Source organism: Sinocyclocheilus anshuiensis, unplaced genomic scaffold (genome assembly GCF_001515605.1).
Source record: "Sinocyclocheilus anshuiensis isolate Anshui unplaced genomic scaffold, SAMN03320099.WGS_v1.1 scaffold2013, whole genome shotgun sequence".
NCBI classification, from domain to species: Eukaryota; Metazoa; Chordata; class Actinopteri; order Cypriniformes; family Cyprinidae; genus Sinocyclocheilus; species Sinocyclocheilus anshuiensis.
Genome location: NW_015536629.1, coordinates 316,535 through 332,233, shown reverse-complemented (window position 1 = coordinate 332,233; position 15,699 = coordinate 316,535). Strand labels below are relative to the sequence as shown.

Here is a 15,699-nt window from a genome sequence, read left to right as displayed (position 1 = left end):
GTGTGTCTATTAGACGGATCTGTTTTTACCTGCCCTTTGCATGTTCTTCAGTTTTATTCTGCATTCAGCAAATGTTCTCAAAGTTTCCCCTGCATGAATATTCTCTTTTAAAGATTGAGAATAATTTCATACTGCATGTCAAAACCACCTTTTCCTTGACATCAGAGTTCTCAAGCTTTGAGAAGTACAATGGCTATCACCTTCACGGATATCATAAAGAATACATCCATAATGACCTCAAACACACATCCACAGGCCAAATGCTTTTAATCACACTTATACAAATGTAAGATTTTAAAGAGATTTCAGACACATTTCAAAAAAACCTTCTTGAAAAAAGACTTGCCTGTTCTTCACATCATCTTATACTACAAAAACACTTGTCAAACATAAAAATAAACAAAGAACAAAATTAGAAGGGAGCTCTTGGAGGTCACAGGTTAATTTAGGAAAGTCTGCATTAACAGCAACAGTAATCGGTGTTTATGTTTCTAGCACTTTACATTTAAAAAAAGACGTTTTTTTAATTCCATCATACAGAACTGGATTGATTTGTAGTAGGGGCAAGTCTGGTGAAGCTGACGGGGAATGTTGGGATGAGTTGAGTTCATTTGTCATATCACATCGGGTAGTTGAGCACCACATCTTGTTTGGCCAGCTCCAACAACATAGGGTCATCGAAGAACTTGCTGATACTGACATCCTCACTCAAGCCCTGGAGGAAGAGAGAGAGAGATGATTATGATGATGATATATGATGCGTATTCAAACTAAAGTTGATTGACATTACAGCGACATCAAGCGTGTCTTTACTTTGCGCCTGCGGGTTTTGATCATAAACTCTCTGGCCAGATGAGGGGCCGGTTGAGGCTCTAGAGGACGAATCACAATGCTCTTATCCAGAGGATCACCGGGAACAATCTAGAGTGAGGGGCAGAGACAATAATTGCACAGGACTGGTGAAAATCTAATACCATGTGACAAACATACACACACACAGAAACAGTGTTACAGGCAACGGAGTTCAAGATCAGCTGCTGCTGACTCAATTTTCTGCTACTCAACATCAAACACAAGAACAACACACTCACACACGCACGGGTGAAGCTTACGCAAGTCACATTTTCCCCAATAAAGAAAACAAAGCCTATTTTTAATTACTACTACTTGCATTTTTACATTATCTTTGTGAAAATTCTCATTACCACATTTTTTCCAATACTCTTAAATTAAAAGTGATTCTCTTGGTTTAAAACACTGCAATAATGATTTTTTTTATTTGAAGCAGCATACATTAAAGTACAATAAACACTATTGTGTCTAAATACGTTCTATATTTTCTTCATCAAATTCTCACTTTTTAAATTCACCAATTCAGACATTTTTTTTTAAATTTTCTATTAAATTTGAATGTTAAATCTCATTTGGTTCTTACAGTAAAAATACTGTAATACATGTTTAAATAATCCATAAATGAATGTAATAATAATAACAACAATTATGTTAATAATTTACCAATTAATATAATTTAAATACTTAAATATTGAGATTACTGTTTCATTAATTGGCTTAAAATGTCACGATAGAAAAAAATTCATAATGGCCCTAGAAATAGGCTTCAGTTTGTTTAACCAAATTTTCTATTATTAATTTCCAATGGTGAATCTCATTTTCTCCCATTAAAAATACCGTAGTACAATAAAAAAAAAATCAGAATAAATTAATAACTTTATAATTTTAATAACAACAATTTATAAATTATATTAATTAATAATAATAATTCAGCAAATTAATGTAAATATAATTTCCTCATATATAAATCCTCACACTACTGTTTTAATTAAATGCCATAAAAATGTCATTATGTAAAAAAATAAAATCCAGGTCGCAAATTAAAATTAGAAATCATATTTTGTTAAAAGAATGTATGATTTCTTATTTTAAATTTTTTTAATTGTAGGGTGAAACGTGACCTGGCGTGTTTTTGACAGGTTTTGTGAGGTTCACGTACACATAATACTCCTTACACTCATTTAAACACACAAACAAACAAACACACACACACACACGTAAGTAACAAGAAAAAAAATACGTGGGTGAGTTTGTACCTGCCAGTGGTGGAACACACTGAGCGCGAAGGCCTGGCCCTGCGTGTGTGTGCGGAGATCAGTTTCAAAGCCAAACGAGTCAATAGCGGGAATGAAAGCCTTGATGGCGTAGAGAGGAGAGCCAGGGATTGGCGCATCCTGCGTCACATGACCTCTACGAGACACAGAGACAAGAGATCAGTCAGAGGCTCGTTCTAAAAGGAGGAGTGTCTTTATTAGAGACTTGCTGACTTTTGCTGCCTTGAGCAACAATCTGCTTAATGTGAGTGTGTGTGTGTTAACAGATGAGGAGTCAGCAACGTCCTCATGTTTGTGTATTGTACCTCCTGCGTGCCAGCACTGTGTACACAGCAGAAACGCAGTCAGCAGGGGCCTGAACCTCCACAAAGTAATAGGGCTCCATCAGCCTGGGCGTGGCCTACAGAAATCAACCAATCACAAATGGATCACGTTATTGAATGAAACAGTCCAATAAGACTAATGGAAACAATGATTAGGCAGAGAAAGGAAACAGAGGAAGATGGGGGAAGAAGAGAGGTGGTAACAGAACCTATGGATAAGGATAAATTACCATCAGGAAGGCAGAGTAGACGACTCTGCGAGCTGTAGGGATGACCTGTCCTCCTCCTCTGTGCAGTGGCTCCTGTGCGATCACTGCATCCAGGATCTTAAACTTCACGTTGCGGATTGCTGAATGCAGGGAATGACAAGGCGATATATATTTGTTATTTAGTACAAACAGAAACACCAAACTGTAGCCATTTACAAAGAGGTCATTTACATATGAAAAACTTAAAGAGACAGCAGCAAAAACAGCCTTTTTAATTGTGAGGGTCAAAAAGAGGGTGGAAAACGGCAATGGAAGAAAAAGAAGGGAAGAAAATGTAACGCTACAAAAGTGCAAGTAGACATCTAGACATCACAACTGTTTAATGTATGTTAGGAAAACGTATATTCAGATTACATTAACGGATACAAAGATTACATTTAACAGTGCTATTAAATTATTAATGTTTTTAAACCGTAACTTTACGTGAGTGTTCAATGACGGCAAAGGAAAACTAAATGTAAATATATACACAATATTAGCTGATATATATCAAATATCAGCCGATACCAATAAATAGAACATTTCTAATTTAATTCCTAATTAAAGTTTATTTACCCTAAGAACATTTTATTCATTCTATGGTGTTTTTTAGACTGTTCTGCCTTCGTAACCATTGAAACCCTCTCATATAAAATGTTATGCAATGTCTTACGTTCATCACACAAAGGACCCTCGCGTGTGCCCCACTGGAAGCCCTGTACAATGCTGTCCTTCACTGAGCCGAGAAGAGCTTTATCTACCTACAACACACACAGAGACCGAAAACAGTTATCGAGTTATTTAGCTGTCAACAAGGTAAGTATGCCAGTGCACGACCGTGACAGAAAACAGACAGACCGTGTCACACGCAACATGTCAATTTTTTTCACACCTCTGATTGCCTGGCAAAACACACTCCAAACAATGACACACCAACACATCCATGCCAAAAGATTTTAACACACACATCTACATTCAAATGGCCAAAGGCACTATTTTAGGGTGACCATATGTGCCCCTGGCCAGGACGCGTCCTGGGAAAATGGCACGTATGGTCACCCTACACTATTTTCACATTTATTTATCAATACAGTCAGAGGAGTGATGAAGTCAAACCTATTCTAAATTAATTCGCTACCCAATTACCAGTGAATTTTATTAGAAAAAAAAGAATACAATAATTAAATGAATATAAATGAACCTGATATGTAAATTACCTCAGAGGGCAAAGTGTCATCTACTAAAATGTTGGGCCCGGTTGTGTCAGGTCCAAAAGCCCAAATGGAACGAGCTGCTAGCAAATCCCAGTCATACTTCGTCTGGAAAAACTCTCCCAACTTTTTTCTATAGAGAGAAAAAGAGATACATTTATTGGTTTTAAGATAGTTAACAGATTGTAGGTGAAAAATTAGATCTTGTCGGTTGAACTGCACCACATAGACTTCCACTTAAAGGTTTGTGGGCGGTAAAATATTTTAATGTTTTTGAAAGAAGTCTCTTATGCTCACTAAGGTTGCATTTATTTGATCAATTAATTTGATTAATACAGTTAAAACAGTAATACTACGAAAAATGTTGGTGCTGATTTGGTGCTCCAGAAACATTTATTATCAGTGTTGAAAACAGTTATGCATCTTAATTTTTAATATTAAGAAAGACATCTTTGTGTTCTATATAACCCATAAGTCCTCTACAGTTCTGACATGTTTTTACCTGTTCCATGTGATCTGCACCACCTCGTTCTCAATGTCTTCGGCTAGACCCTTCTCCAATGGCTCAGCAATCATGGTAATCTTATTCCTTCCAATCACACACACACACACACACACACACACACACACAAAGTAACAAATCACACATACATATACAAACACTGATGCATGTCAAGACTTATCCTGTCAAGACTTTTATAGGTCACTTAAAAAAAATCATCAGAACTGGGGTTCTAAATGGTGGTTGAGAGAGAGGAAGTTTGTTTCTTACTTTTTATTGGGCGTTTCAGCAAAACACTTCAGGGAGGACGTCTCTACCACAGTCTCACAGAAGGTCACCACTGGATCAGCCACCTATTGTAAGAGATCAAAGAGAAATCACATAAAACAAAAAGCATAGGCAAAAAGGGAGGAAAGAAAATTCTATGACAGCAAAAGAGCACCTTGATATCGATCTCAGAGTACATCTTCCGCAGGTCGTGCATTACACAGTCCAGGTACAGCTCACCTGTACCAAGAATCACATGTTCACCTGACTCCTCCACCTGAACACACACAAGCCAGCACAGATTAATAAGAAACAAGTCAGTAATACATCTTAGTTACGAATCTTGAAACGCTAATAAAAAAAAATGTTAAAGTAACCCTGCTGATTGCCACTGCAAGTATATGTGATATTCGGTTTGGTCCAGAGGCTTAAAACATGACATAAATATGGTTTAAAACAATATTGGTATCGTGGGTTGTTCTAGGAAATGTTACCTTTGTTGTAAGTGATGGATAACTCTTGTTGACTTTTCTGAGTCCATCCAACATCTTGGGCAGTTCTGAGGGATTGACCGGCTCCACAGCGATTTTTATCACTGATGCGGTGTTAAACTTCAATGGCCTGAAGATCTGAGCCTACTCACACCAATACAAAGAACATTCAACTTCCAAAGTTTCATTAATTAACACTGCTTTGTTTCAAATAGATATCGCTCTCTTTCCTACCTCTTCATTTCCACGGGGCTCTGTGATTGTGGCCGTTTTAACAATAGGCTGGTCACATCCTTCAATCAACACCCAGTTACCAGCAGGGACACGATTCACTTCAATCTGATACCTTGCATAAACACATTAAACATAACATTTACAAAGACTACAGTGAAAAAAATATATACTGATGTATGATTTACTTTGAACACTCAAAAATAGTACATTTTTTACAAATCATTACAAAGAAACAACAAGTAATGCATTGAAATAAGTGTGAAATTTTGAAGTAGAAAGACTGAAATAGTATTAATATTTTGTAAAACATTCTCCAATAATCTTTTATTTTTTATCTTTGGGCCTCAAGATGGCATAAAATGATTTAAAATAAAACAAAACAATCATTAAAATAATAATAGTCTTGAAAAACACTAATTTTTAAAGTGTGACTTCTAGAACCAAATTAATAAAATCATATAACTGCATGGGCATTTTTATAATGAATTACTTTGTAGCTAGTTATGCAAAGCTCTAAATTTCTTATGAGGTATAAACTAAAAAAATATATATATTTAAAAGATCCTTATCCTTAAATCCTGAACAACTAGAAAAGACATGGGGCCTTCAAATATTGGGGTGAAAAATGGGGGACCATGGATTAATAATGCTAGCAAAAAAAATGATCAGAAAGACGTGTGACGTCACCTAGCAACAGAAATCCACAGGCGTCCGATAGTGCAGATTTGTGAGTCCTCCTCATCCTCCAGGCTGTAGTTCTCTCCCAGAACCTTCACCGGCTGGCCCGCCTGCAGGGTTCCGCTCAGGACTCGACCAAACGCGTGGAACTGCACGCCGTCATCTGTGCTGTACATCTTAGTGGTGTGGCACATCAGTGGACCCTAAGAAAAAAGAAACGTTTGACTTACTTATTTGGGCATGTGTCATTGAGATACTTTAATTTTTAGGCTTGTTAGAGGTGGATACATTTTTATTTGGCAAGACATGTGCATTAACTATATTTACCAGATAAATTCTTAAATGCCCACAAGAAAAAGTCATGTGACTTTGCATAAAGTCATGTGATAGAATATTTCACTCAGAGAAGAAAAGAAAACATTTTGCTCTGGTCATTCTGAAACGCTGGAGCCAATGCCTGTCATCAAAATGATTAGCTCCTCCCAGAACTGTCTCACGCTGTCGCTCCCAGACATAAAGCATCTGCCACTGTGTTTCATCTGTATGCACTAAATCGCAAATTATTTATTACTATTTACCTAATAAAAGAACTACAGTGGCATCCCCAATGGCAACGACTTCCATTTCCATTTATATTTTGTTCCAATTTATATTCACATATACACTACCGTTCAAATTTTTGGAGTCAGTAAGATTTTTTTCTGGAAAAAAAAAATACTTTAAAACATTTTTAAAAAATCTTATCAACCCCAAACTTTTGAACACAGAGTATAAAGTGATGATTTTGTCTTTTTGAACACTAGGGATGGAAACTCTTACAAGCTGAATGTCACAGCACTGACATCATTCTCTGCAGATCCCACACTTACATCAGGGTCACACTCAGACATTGTCTCTCCGAGGTCTGAGTCCAGTCCACCTGTGTAGCTGTGCTCTATCTTGGCTTTGGCACCCCCCTGAGGAGATGGTATGTGTTGCACGCACATGTCCACAAAGCCTGTTGAAGTAGCACATAATATTAAACCAAACGAACCTCACACGTGTGCAAGAATTATCATTTATTGCACCAACACCACAGCACAAAAAAAATGATACTTGCCTGTAAATTCTCCAAAAAAGCGGTTACAAACAAGGCGCAGCAGAGGTCTGATGTTGAGCTTTAACTCCTCTTTAGTCAGGTGAATGCCGAGCTCATCCAAGACACGAGGCAGAGACGTATCCACATCCCCAACCACCTACAGACACACACCAGTTATACAGCCTAGACATTAGTGTGTGTTTGACTGCCTATGTCTACCTGAATGTGCATACATTTTACCCAAGTAAAGTGAATCTGAGTGTATTTCTCACCTGTGAAAGAATCTTGTACAGCGGCTCCAGTATGAACTCAACAAAGCTGCGCTGAGAGTTGCTGTTGGGGGCTTTCTTTGTGAATTTCCTCCTGACAGCCACAGAACGCGACCAGTTACAACCAAGAACCAAAAAACATGTTCCCATTATGCAAATTCTCTGTGAAATAAAATTAGCTTGAGATTCTTACGTTTTAGGGTTGAAGTAAATGTCTCCCCACAGTCTTTTGGCAAACTCCATGTAGTTGATGTCACCTGGAAAACAAGGTTGAGGTTTTCAGACAGAAGCATCGAGGATGCATTTGAACGATATTTTTGTGTTTGCCTTGCTCACCGTAGGTGTCTGAATAGATTTTGGCGAAGGAGCCAAGAGTGAAGCAGATGCTGTATTGTGAGGAAGCGAAACACACGTTCCCCAACAAGGGAGACACAACCAGAGACTCATCTGTGGAGTATGTGCTGCCAGAGAGAGAAAAAAAACAGAGATATTTATTCTCTGGAATTTCAGACAAAACTGCTTGCTAAAAACAATTAAATTCATGAAGCAAATGAAAAATACGAGCAAGTAAAAGACAAATAGTAGTTCTAGGTAGGGTTGGGTACCGAACTCGGTACTTTTAAGGGTACAGACCGAATTGCGTCGGTACTACAGAGTACCGATTCACGTTAAATCAATCAGTGCCAAATTTCGGTATCTGAGAACGCATCTGGGCGCATACGCTACAGAGAGAGAAAAAGAAACCGTGACGTGAGGTCACCCCTGCAACTCGTTCAAACAACACACAGGGCAAGCCGAAATGTTCTGAAGTGTGGTTACATTTCTAGGGCCATATGGTTTCTGCGAAAACACGGACGGGATTGCGGAGTCCATTCATAAAAACGTAATTTACTGTATAGCGCGGAATGCCACGGAATTCGCCAATTTTGGACGAATAAATCAAAAGTAGCCACTGCCACTTAATTAGAATCGCGATATGAACTAGTGTCTGTGAATATTAAAATGCAAAAAGACGGTTTAAATATGAATCCTGCATGTTCCGCTTGCCTCTGTATGTATGAATGGCGGAAACGCGGTTTTGTTTACTATACAAATACATCTCACTATATGACAGCATGAACACAAAAACTTAATCTCCAGACACACAGAAACTTCATGGCAACCTGTCAAAATAAAAGTCCGGTTTAACATGTAACAGAAATATATTACTCTTGTATTACTTTTGTACAGTATAATGTACATCTTAAAAATTTTTCCATTTTCTATCAAATTTAAATAAAACAATTAAATTATAAAAAATAAATATTACAACCACAGTTTTTCTTCCTTTAATTTTCATTTGATTTAAAATAAATGTTTAATGCCTTTATTTGATTTTCAGAAAAATTAAAACAAGAATTTCTGGGGGAAAAAAAATAAATAAAGAAAGAAAGAAAGAAAAAGTTTGTAGGGCCCTATTGTTCAAAATGTTGAAATTGAGACTTTTGGACTTATTTTTTCACTTAAATAAATGTTTTTGTAATTACACAGAGTAAAGTACTGAAAAAAGTTACCGTTGGGTACCGGCACCCGAAATTCAGGTACCGATACCGGTACCGTACCGGTTAAAATGTGAACGGTACCCAACCCTAGTTCTAGGATTTGTTTTAATAGCATGTAGTATCTACCAAAACATCTTCCTTTAAACATTGTGGGGTACCTCAGCAAGCCGTTGACTTCATCCACAATGTGGCGCAGTTTGTAGTACGCATCAGTAGGGGGCAGCTTCAGCTCCACAATCAGACGATCCACTTTATTAATACAGATAGTGATGGCCAACTTCTCCTGCACTGCATGCTTGATCAGTCGCTCAGTGTTTAGCATCACCTGAACACATTCAAAAGTTACTTTACTTACATTACATGGCTAATTTAATTTGACAAATACAATATAAGCTTACAAAAACATTATGTTAAGACAATGATTTATATAACAGCGCATTATGATGACAACAACATAATAATAGCAGTCCTGGAGCCAAAAACCTGACATTAGCAGTAGACTGTGTATGTGTGAACTCACCCCCTCAGCAGCATCGATAAAAAGCACAATGCCGTCAGACAGTCTGACTGATGATGTCACCTCATCAGAGAAATTCACATGACCTGAGGACGAGTTCAAGAGATAAATCTCCTGCTTTTGCACAGCACATTGTGTACTTATATTTTTCTAAGTGATATTTTAAACATATCTCAGCTACTTTTTAATGTGTGAAAAGATGAGCACAGGGAAGAGGGAAAGAGGGCAGGAAGTACCTGGCGTGTCCATGATGTTGAAGAGGTAGGATTTGCCCCGAGAGTCAGGCAGCACCATGGTTACAGGTGTACTCTTGATGCCAACTCCCCTCTTGTGAGAAAACACAAAAACTTACATGAGTTACTGAATGCACTTGCTTGCAATCAGACAATTTTGTTGATTTCTTACCTCTTGCTCTGTGAAGAGGATATCTGTGTATCGTAACTGTGAAAAAGTAAAAGATCAATATTGTAACATATCCAGTGTTACTGTAGAGCGAAACATTGAATGTCATCTTGTCTGTTCAACAAATCACCTGTCTACATGTGAAAAGCTGTAGATGTATTTTTTCCCACACACATTAACATATGTACAAACACATACTAATGAGCAAAATAAATTACAAAGAAAACACACACACACACACACACACACATTTATACTTATTTATTAAAAACATAATAAAATCATTAAATATAACAACTGAAACCAAGGGTGTATTTTATTAATATTCATATTCTTAATATAAACAAAAAAATACATATTGTTTATATTTAATAACTATATACTTACATCAGAGTCATCTCTCTTACGGATTTCAGGATGCGTCTGTTCAATGAGGCAGTCCACAAAGCAAGTCTTTGGGGACAAACAAATGCATTTTAGTCTGCACTCAAAATTAATGAAATCAAACTCAGCACATATAAAAACCACCACATGATGCACCTTCATTTAGACAAAACTGAACAAGCATGACAGTGTTCTTTACCTTGCCATGGTGTAAGTGTCCACACAAGGTGACATTTCTGATCAGTTCTGAGCTGTCCATCAAATCAGCAAGGAACCTGCGGACAGACATGCATGTAACAATATGCAATTCAAACAAACAGGGAGAACGAGAAACAACACAACAGTGAACTCACTCCATGTCATAGACAGTGGTGGGAAGCTCTTGCTCCATCAGAGTAAACTGCTTCATCTTCACAGGTTTGATGATGGGCTCTGAGGAGGAAATAAAATGAGATAAATTTGATTTTGGACTGGGTGTGCACGTAGTGCATAAACTAGTATTCCACCAGCATGTCTGTTACCTGTCAATGGCTGTGTATCTTCTTCTTGGACGATAGTCTCCACCTCAGGACCATAAACTTCCTCAGCTGTGGGATAATATTTTTTATCCTCATGCAGAACCACCTCCATACCACCACCACCATCCTCCTCATCAACCTCAGCCTGGTCTTCATCATCATCCTCCTCATCCGCCTGTAATAAGAAAAACTGCACTCAGATCCCACTTGTATTTGCTGCAACTTGCACAAAAAATAACATATTTTATGGGCAGTTTCAAGATGATTTTTGTGATTTACAGGCTTCTACTGTAATATACACAAATAAACAGAGGTCATACAACATCTCAGACGCACCTCATCAGCCTCCCGGTCCTCTGCATCTACTTCCTCATCTTCATCAGAGTCCAACTCGGGTCCAACATAGTTTCCGAACTCATCATAAAGATCCGTCTCCATGCTGATGAGCTCTGATGGGACAAAACTGATTGGAATGACATTTTCCCACCACCTCTACTACAGAGACGTCTTTAGCATGCATGGGATTTAAGTTCAATGAACGTGTAGAGCTATAATCTCTAAACAAAATGTGACTACTTTGAAAAAGCTGAAGTACAAGATAGTTTGTTTCATTCTCATGATTCTATTCATGTTGTTTCACATGATGAGATTACTGTTACTCCTTTACAATTATTGCGCACAATGCCATCTATGTTATGTAGGCAGCTCCATGAGTTTACCTTTCAGAGCCCAGTAAACACCGCTAATACTGCACACGCAGAATGTGCATATGCAAGACGATGAAACAAATTACTAACTTACTGACAATCACAATATAGCTAAAAGTTAAGGATTTAGAAAAGCCTCAAATAAAGCTATTAACACATCTAAACGTTTAACAAACGTACGACAGAATATGAATGAATGACTGGCTCATTTAAATAATCTTTAATTTCTGTCTATCGCATGCAAATGCACTATGCATAACAGTTGTATACCTGTATGCGACTGTTTATGGCTGGGGTGATTTTATTGTTGTTTCAAAGTTATTCCTCGTACTGTTCCCAAACCATGCACCGCGAGGTCCTCACTCAGAGCAACGTATGTCGTACGTTGGTGACGTCATCATCCGTCGCCATGCACGTTGCCCGTTTGAAAAACAAATCCCGGGTACAAAAAAAAATCTGAAAGTGCTATAAATCTATACATTTTAGCATTACGTTCGCTCTTGTTACATGTTGGCGTAAAATATAGAAATTAATGACAGCATTCAGTGATGTGGTGCACAAATGTACTTCTTGGCTTCAAAAAATGATGATGATGATTATTATTATTATTATGGAATATGATTAATACATTTTATTTAATAATTGCATTATAATTTTGGCTAAACTCCATTTACATGTTCTTAAATATACTAATAGAAACTATAGGCCATTAGAGACTCTTTGAATAAATACAGCCATCAAGACTTAAATTTTTTTGTCATATATTTCTTTAATTAAAAATGGCACATTCATCTTTCCACAATTAATAAGATATATCCTCTCAAGATTACGCAACAAGTCAAATAATAAAATGTACTGACAGAAGATGGCACCATAACACTTGTGTGCATGTTCCTCTTTGGATTTCACTCATTGGGCATCTCTAATATTTTCAGTCCCACATAGTTTACAATATCCAAGTATGACTCAGGCTCCATTTGTTGATATGGGGATCTCATATGCACTGAAAAATCCAATAGTTTACCTTACTTAGATTTAATTAGTTATCTTTACTTAGTTGTTATACTTACTAGATTTTATGAAGTTACAGCTACTTTCAAGGCAAATAAAACAATTTACTTACTGTTTTGAGTGACACTTACTTAAAATATTCAAGTAGCCACAAAGGAACCAATGACATTAATAAAGCAGTGAGAGGCAGCAGTGCACTAATATGTTGCTAATGTGCAACATAACAACAGAAGAAGAAGAAAAGAAAACGAGTCTTAATAGACTTTTCACCCATTTTCTCATGTCTGCAGTTATCTGTCACTAGTTGCATTCACTCATTTCCCAAAGTTGTCTTGAATGTTGAATTTTCAATACAACTGAAATATTTGAGAGAACATCACATAAGCTAACTTCATAAATTGATGTTGATTATCCTAAAATCTGTTTTTTTTTAACTCACCATTATAGTGATTAGCAGCGTTCCCTTTGGTTGGGCACTTGGACCTTGATTTATGTTACTATAATTTTTTTCCTAATAATGCAGCAATACATCATGAAGTCGGAGTTATTTGATTTCAAGGGAAGAAAAATAATAAATAGATTGCTTTTAGAAGGTGACCCATCTTCAATTTAAAGCATTTGTGTATTTTTTGTGTGTATGTTTATTAATGAACTTTTACAAGTTTCGTTTTTCATAGATACCTTGAGATGCTTATAATTGGGTTTATATAATCCTTAAATAGTGTGTGATAATATGCTAAAGTAACACACAGACTTAAACATTCAGCACATGAATCACAACAATGGTAACAATTCAATTTCATTTATTTGTATTAATTGTAACAACCATTTTATCTCTTTTTGTTGTGCTACTACTGACACAAGACAGCTAATAAAATTGGCAAATAAAAACAACAACCAACAACAACCAAAGCAACTGTATAATTTATTCATGCCGCAATGCCTGCAGAATTTATTCATGCCGCAATGCACTCTGGGAGTCAGTGAGTAGCTATACTAAGTCATGAGTAAACCTAAATTAAAGGATCAAGTACCCCCTACAGTTCTTTTTTAGTTACTAGAACTCTCGTGTAAGTAAACTATACTAACTAAGCATTTGTCAGTACAACATACTACTCCTATTTCATTTTACTTCGTTTTTTCAAGGCAATCGGTTCGCATGCTTTTTTTAAGTAAGCCCAACTAATTAGATTTTACAGTGTGGCACTTGAACATGGGCAGGACTGCAGAGGTCAACATCCACTGTTAATTTCCAATTGTAAAAAAAAAAAACAGACCAGGCCTTTCAAATGTCCAATTTAAAGGGGTCATGAACTGAGAAATCAAAATTCCCTTGATCTTTTGACATATAAGCGGTCATTGTACTATAAAAACATCCTTTAAGTTTCAGAACTCAAAACGTTTTCATTAGTCTTAAAACAGATTTTATTGAAGCCAATCTGCCAAAACGACATGTTGTGGAATGTGCCACTTTTTGACGTAATAGTGTGGTTAAACCCCACCTCCGCAGGAGAAGATCAACGCCTACTTCTCACCGTTTAGCTCCGCCCAATGATTCGTGCATGTAGCGTTAATAACGAGAGAGGCAAACACAAGTCTACACAGAAATCAAATGATAAAGATGACTCTGAAGGCAAGAAGATGCTGTGCAGTGCCAAGTTGTGGAAAACAGTATTTGCATTGCCTTCCTTCTGATCCCAACAAAAAAAGACCAGATGGACTTTATTTTTAATGAAGATCCAGACCGCGTCTGTAAGAACTTGGTCCTTTGTTCACTTCATTTTAACTCGGATTCATTTATAAACAAGGTACAATTCAACACAGAATTTTCAGAAAGATTGAAACTAAAAGATGATGCTGTGTGACTATATTGGATCCGACAGTAATGTCGCACCACACAAGTGTGAGTAACTATTTTTATTATGTGGTCACTATTGCTTTGTCTGTTATTACAGATCGTTTGATATGAACTGAGTATTTATGTGTTTTAAAGGGGTCATGAACTGCATTTTTTTATTTTTTTTATAATGTTCTCTGAGGTTCACTGATAATGTTCACTGATAACACAAGCGGCACAATGCGACTATAGACAACAGAACCAGAACCATTATTATCAGCGATTGCAATACACTGGATGCGGCACGAATTGACACAACAAATCTCCGACAGTACACTGATGTCCCACTCTATTTCTGACATACAAGCATTCACGCCGCTTCTGACCTGAAAGAGAAATTGATTCGTGACATGATTCAACAGGGCTCGCGTCCGAATTTAGATTTATTAGGATCGCAATGAAGGCAATTCAAAGACAATTTTTCACATCTTACACTACACAGTGTCTTGTAATCTTGTAATGGTTCTGTTGATGGAGTAATTCTGTGTTTGCTTCACTCTAGTATTTCCTCTCCTTCTACTACAGACGCGTATCAGTGGGCGGAGCTAAAGAGGCAGTGATGTAGAAGCAGGTGTTGATCTTCTCCTGCGGAGGCGGAGCTTAGCCACACTATTACGTCATAAAGTGGCACATTCCACAACGAGTCATTTTCTGAGCTTGGTTTCAATAAAAGCTGTTTTTAAACTAATGAGAAAGTTTTGAGTTCTGAAACTTCCAGGATGTTTTTATAATACATTGACCTGTTATGTGTCAAAAGATCAAGGGAATTTTGATTTCTCAGTTCATGACCCCTTTAAATCTACATCACAGCAGCGTCCATCTATGAAGGATGGACTGAAACTGTTAACCAATCATAGCAGTGGGCGTTTACTTCCGAGTTGACAATCCGCCACGCCTATTCAAACAGAGTGAGTGTTCTGATGAAGGGGTCAAAACAGGACAGAAAATAGCCTATTCTATATTATGACGTTTTTTGATGTAAAAATCTTGATAACATTATAAGTGGCCCTCAGAGAACAGTACAAAATAATAAAAAAGGCAGTTTATGACCCCTTTAATACAACTGAAATATACAATAGTGTTGTATTTACACTGCTAACATACTGTATTCAATGCTCACAAGATGAGGAAATGCATAGGTACAATTCGCACAGAGACACAAACATTTACTTAGAGCTTATATAAGACGCACAATTTCCTGTGCTTTTAAAATGGTTGCCTCAAAAGCCCTTTGAAGAAGGCTTTGTTTATAGTAAGAATGGGATTTTATTTATCAGTCCAAACGTAATATCAAC

General features: G+C 37.0%; 1 protein-coding gene across 1 annotated transcript; it reads right to left on the bottom strand.

The window, feature by feature from the left end:
• Positions 1–250: 250 nt before the first annotated feature.
• LOC107653466 (116 kDa U5 small nuclear ribonucleoprotein component-like) lies at positions 251–11,897 on the bottom strand. The gene is made up of 28 exons (XM_016440183.1): positions 11,767–11,897; positions 11,126–11,238; positions 10,793–10,964; positions 10,625–10,703; positions 10,471–10,546; positions 10,275–10,340; positions 9,891–9,926; positions 9,722–9,812; positions 9,489–9,571; positions 9,127–9,293; positions 7,764–7,888; positions 7,621–7,684; positions 7,431–7,521; positions 7,180–7,315; positions 6,950–7,077; positions 6,090–6,283; positions 5,403–5,514; positions 5,172–5,312; positions 4,853–4,954; positions 4,681–4,763; positions 4,411–4,497; positions 3,915–4,041; positions 3,371–3,458; positions 2,680–2,798; positions 2,432–2,526; positions 2,109–2,262; positions 814–921; positions 251–715 (listed from the first exon to the last, which is right to left on the bottom strand). The coding sequence occupies exons 2-28, from the start codon at positions 11,225–11,227 to the stop codon at positions 620–622; spliced, it is 2,922 nt and encodes a 973-aa protein (XP_016295669.1). The 5' UTR covers positions 11,228–11,238; positions 11,767–11,897; the 3' UTR covers positions 251–619.
• Between the last annotated feature and the right edge of the window lie 3,802 nt (positions 11,898–15,699).

Excerpts from the sequence above, each read along its gene's own strand:
- LOC107653466 (XM_016440183.1), bottom strand. The coding sequence starts at position 11,227 with ATGGAGACGGATCTTTATGATGAGTTCGGAAACTATGTTGGACCCGAG. Across the intron at positions 10,341-10,470 it reads GACACTTACACCATGGCAAG|ACTTGCTTTGTGGACTGCCT; the intron begins GTAAAGAACACT and ends TTGTCCCCAAAG. Across the intron at positions 4,498-4,680 it reads GCTGAAACGCCCAATAAAAA|GAATAAGATTACCATGATTG; the intron begins GTAAGAAACAAA and ends TGTGATTGGAAG.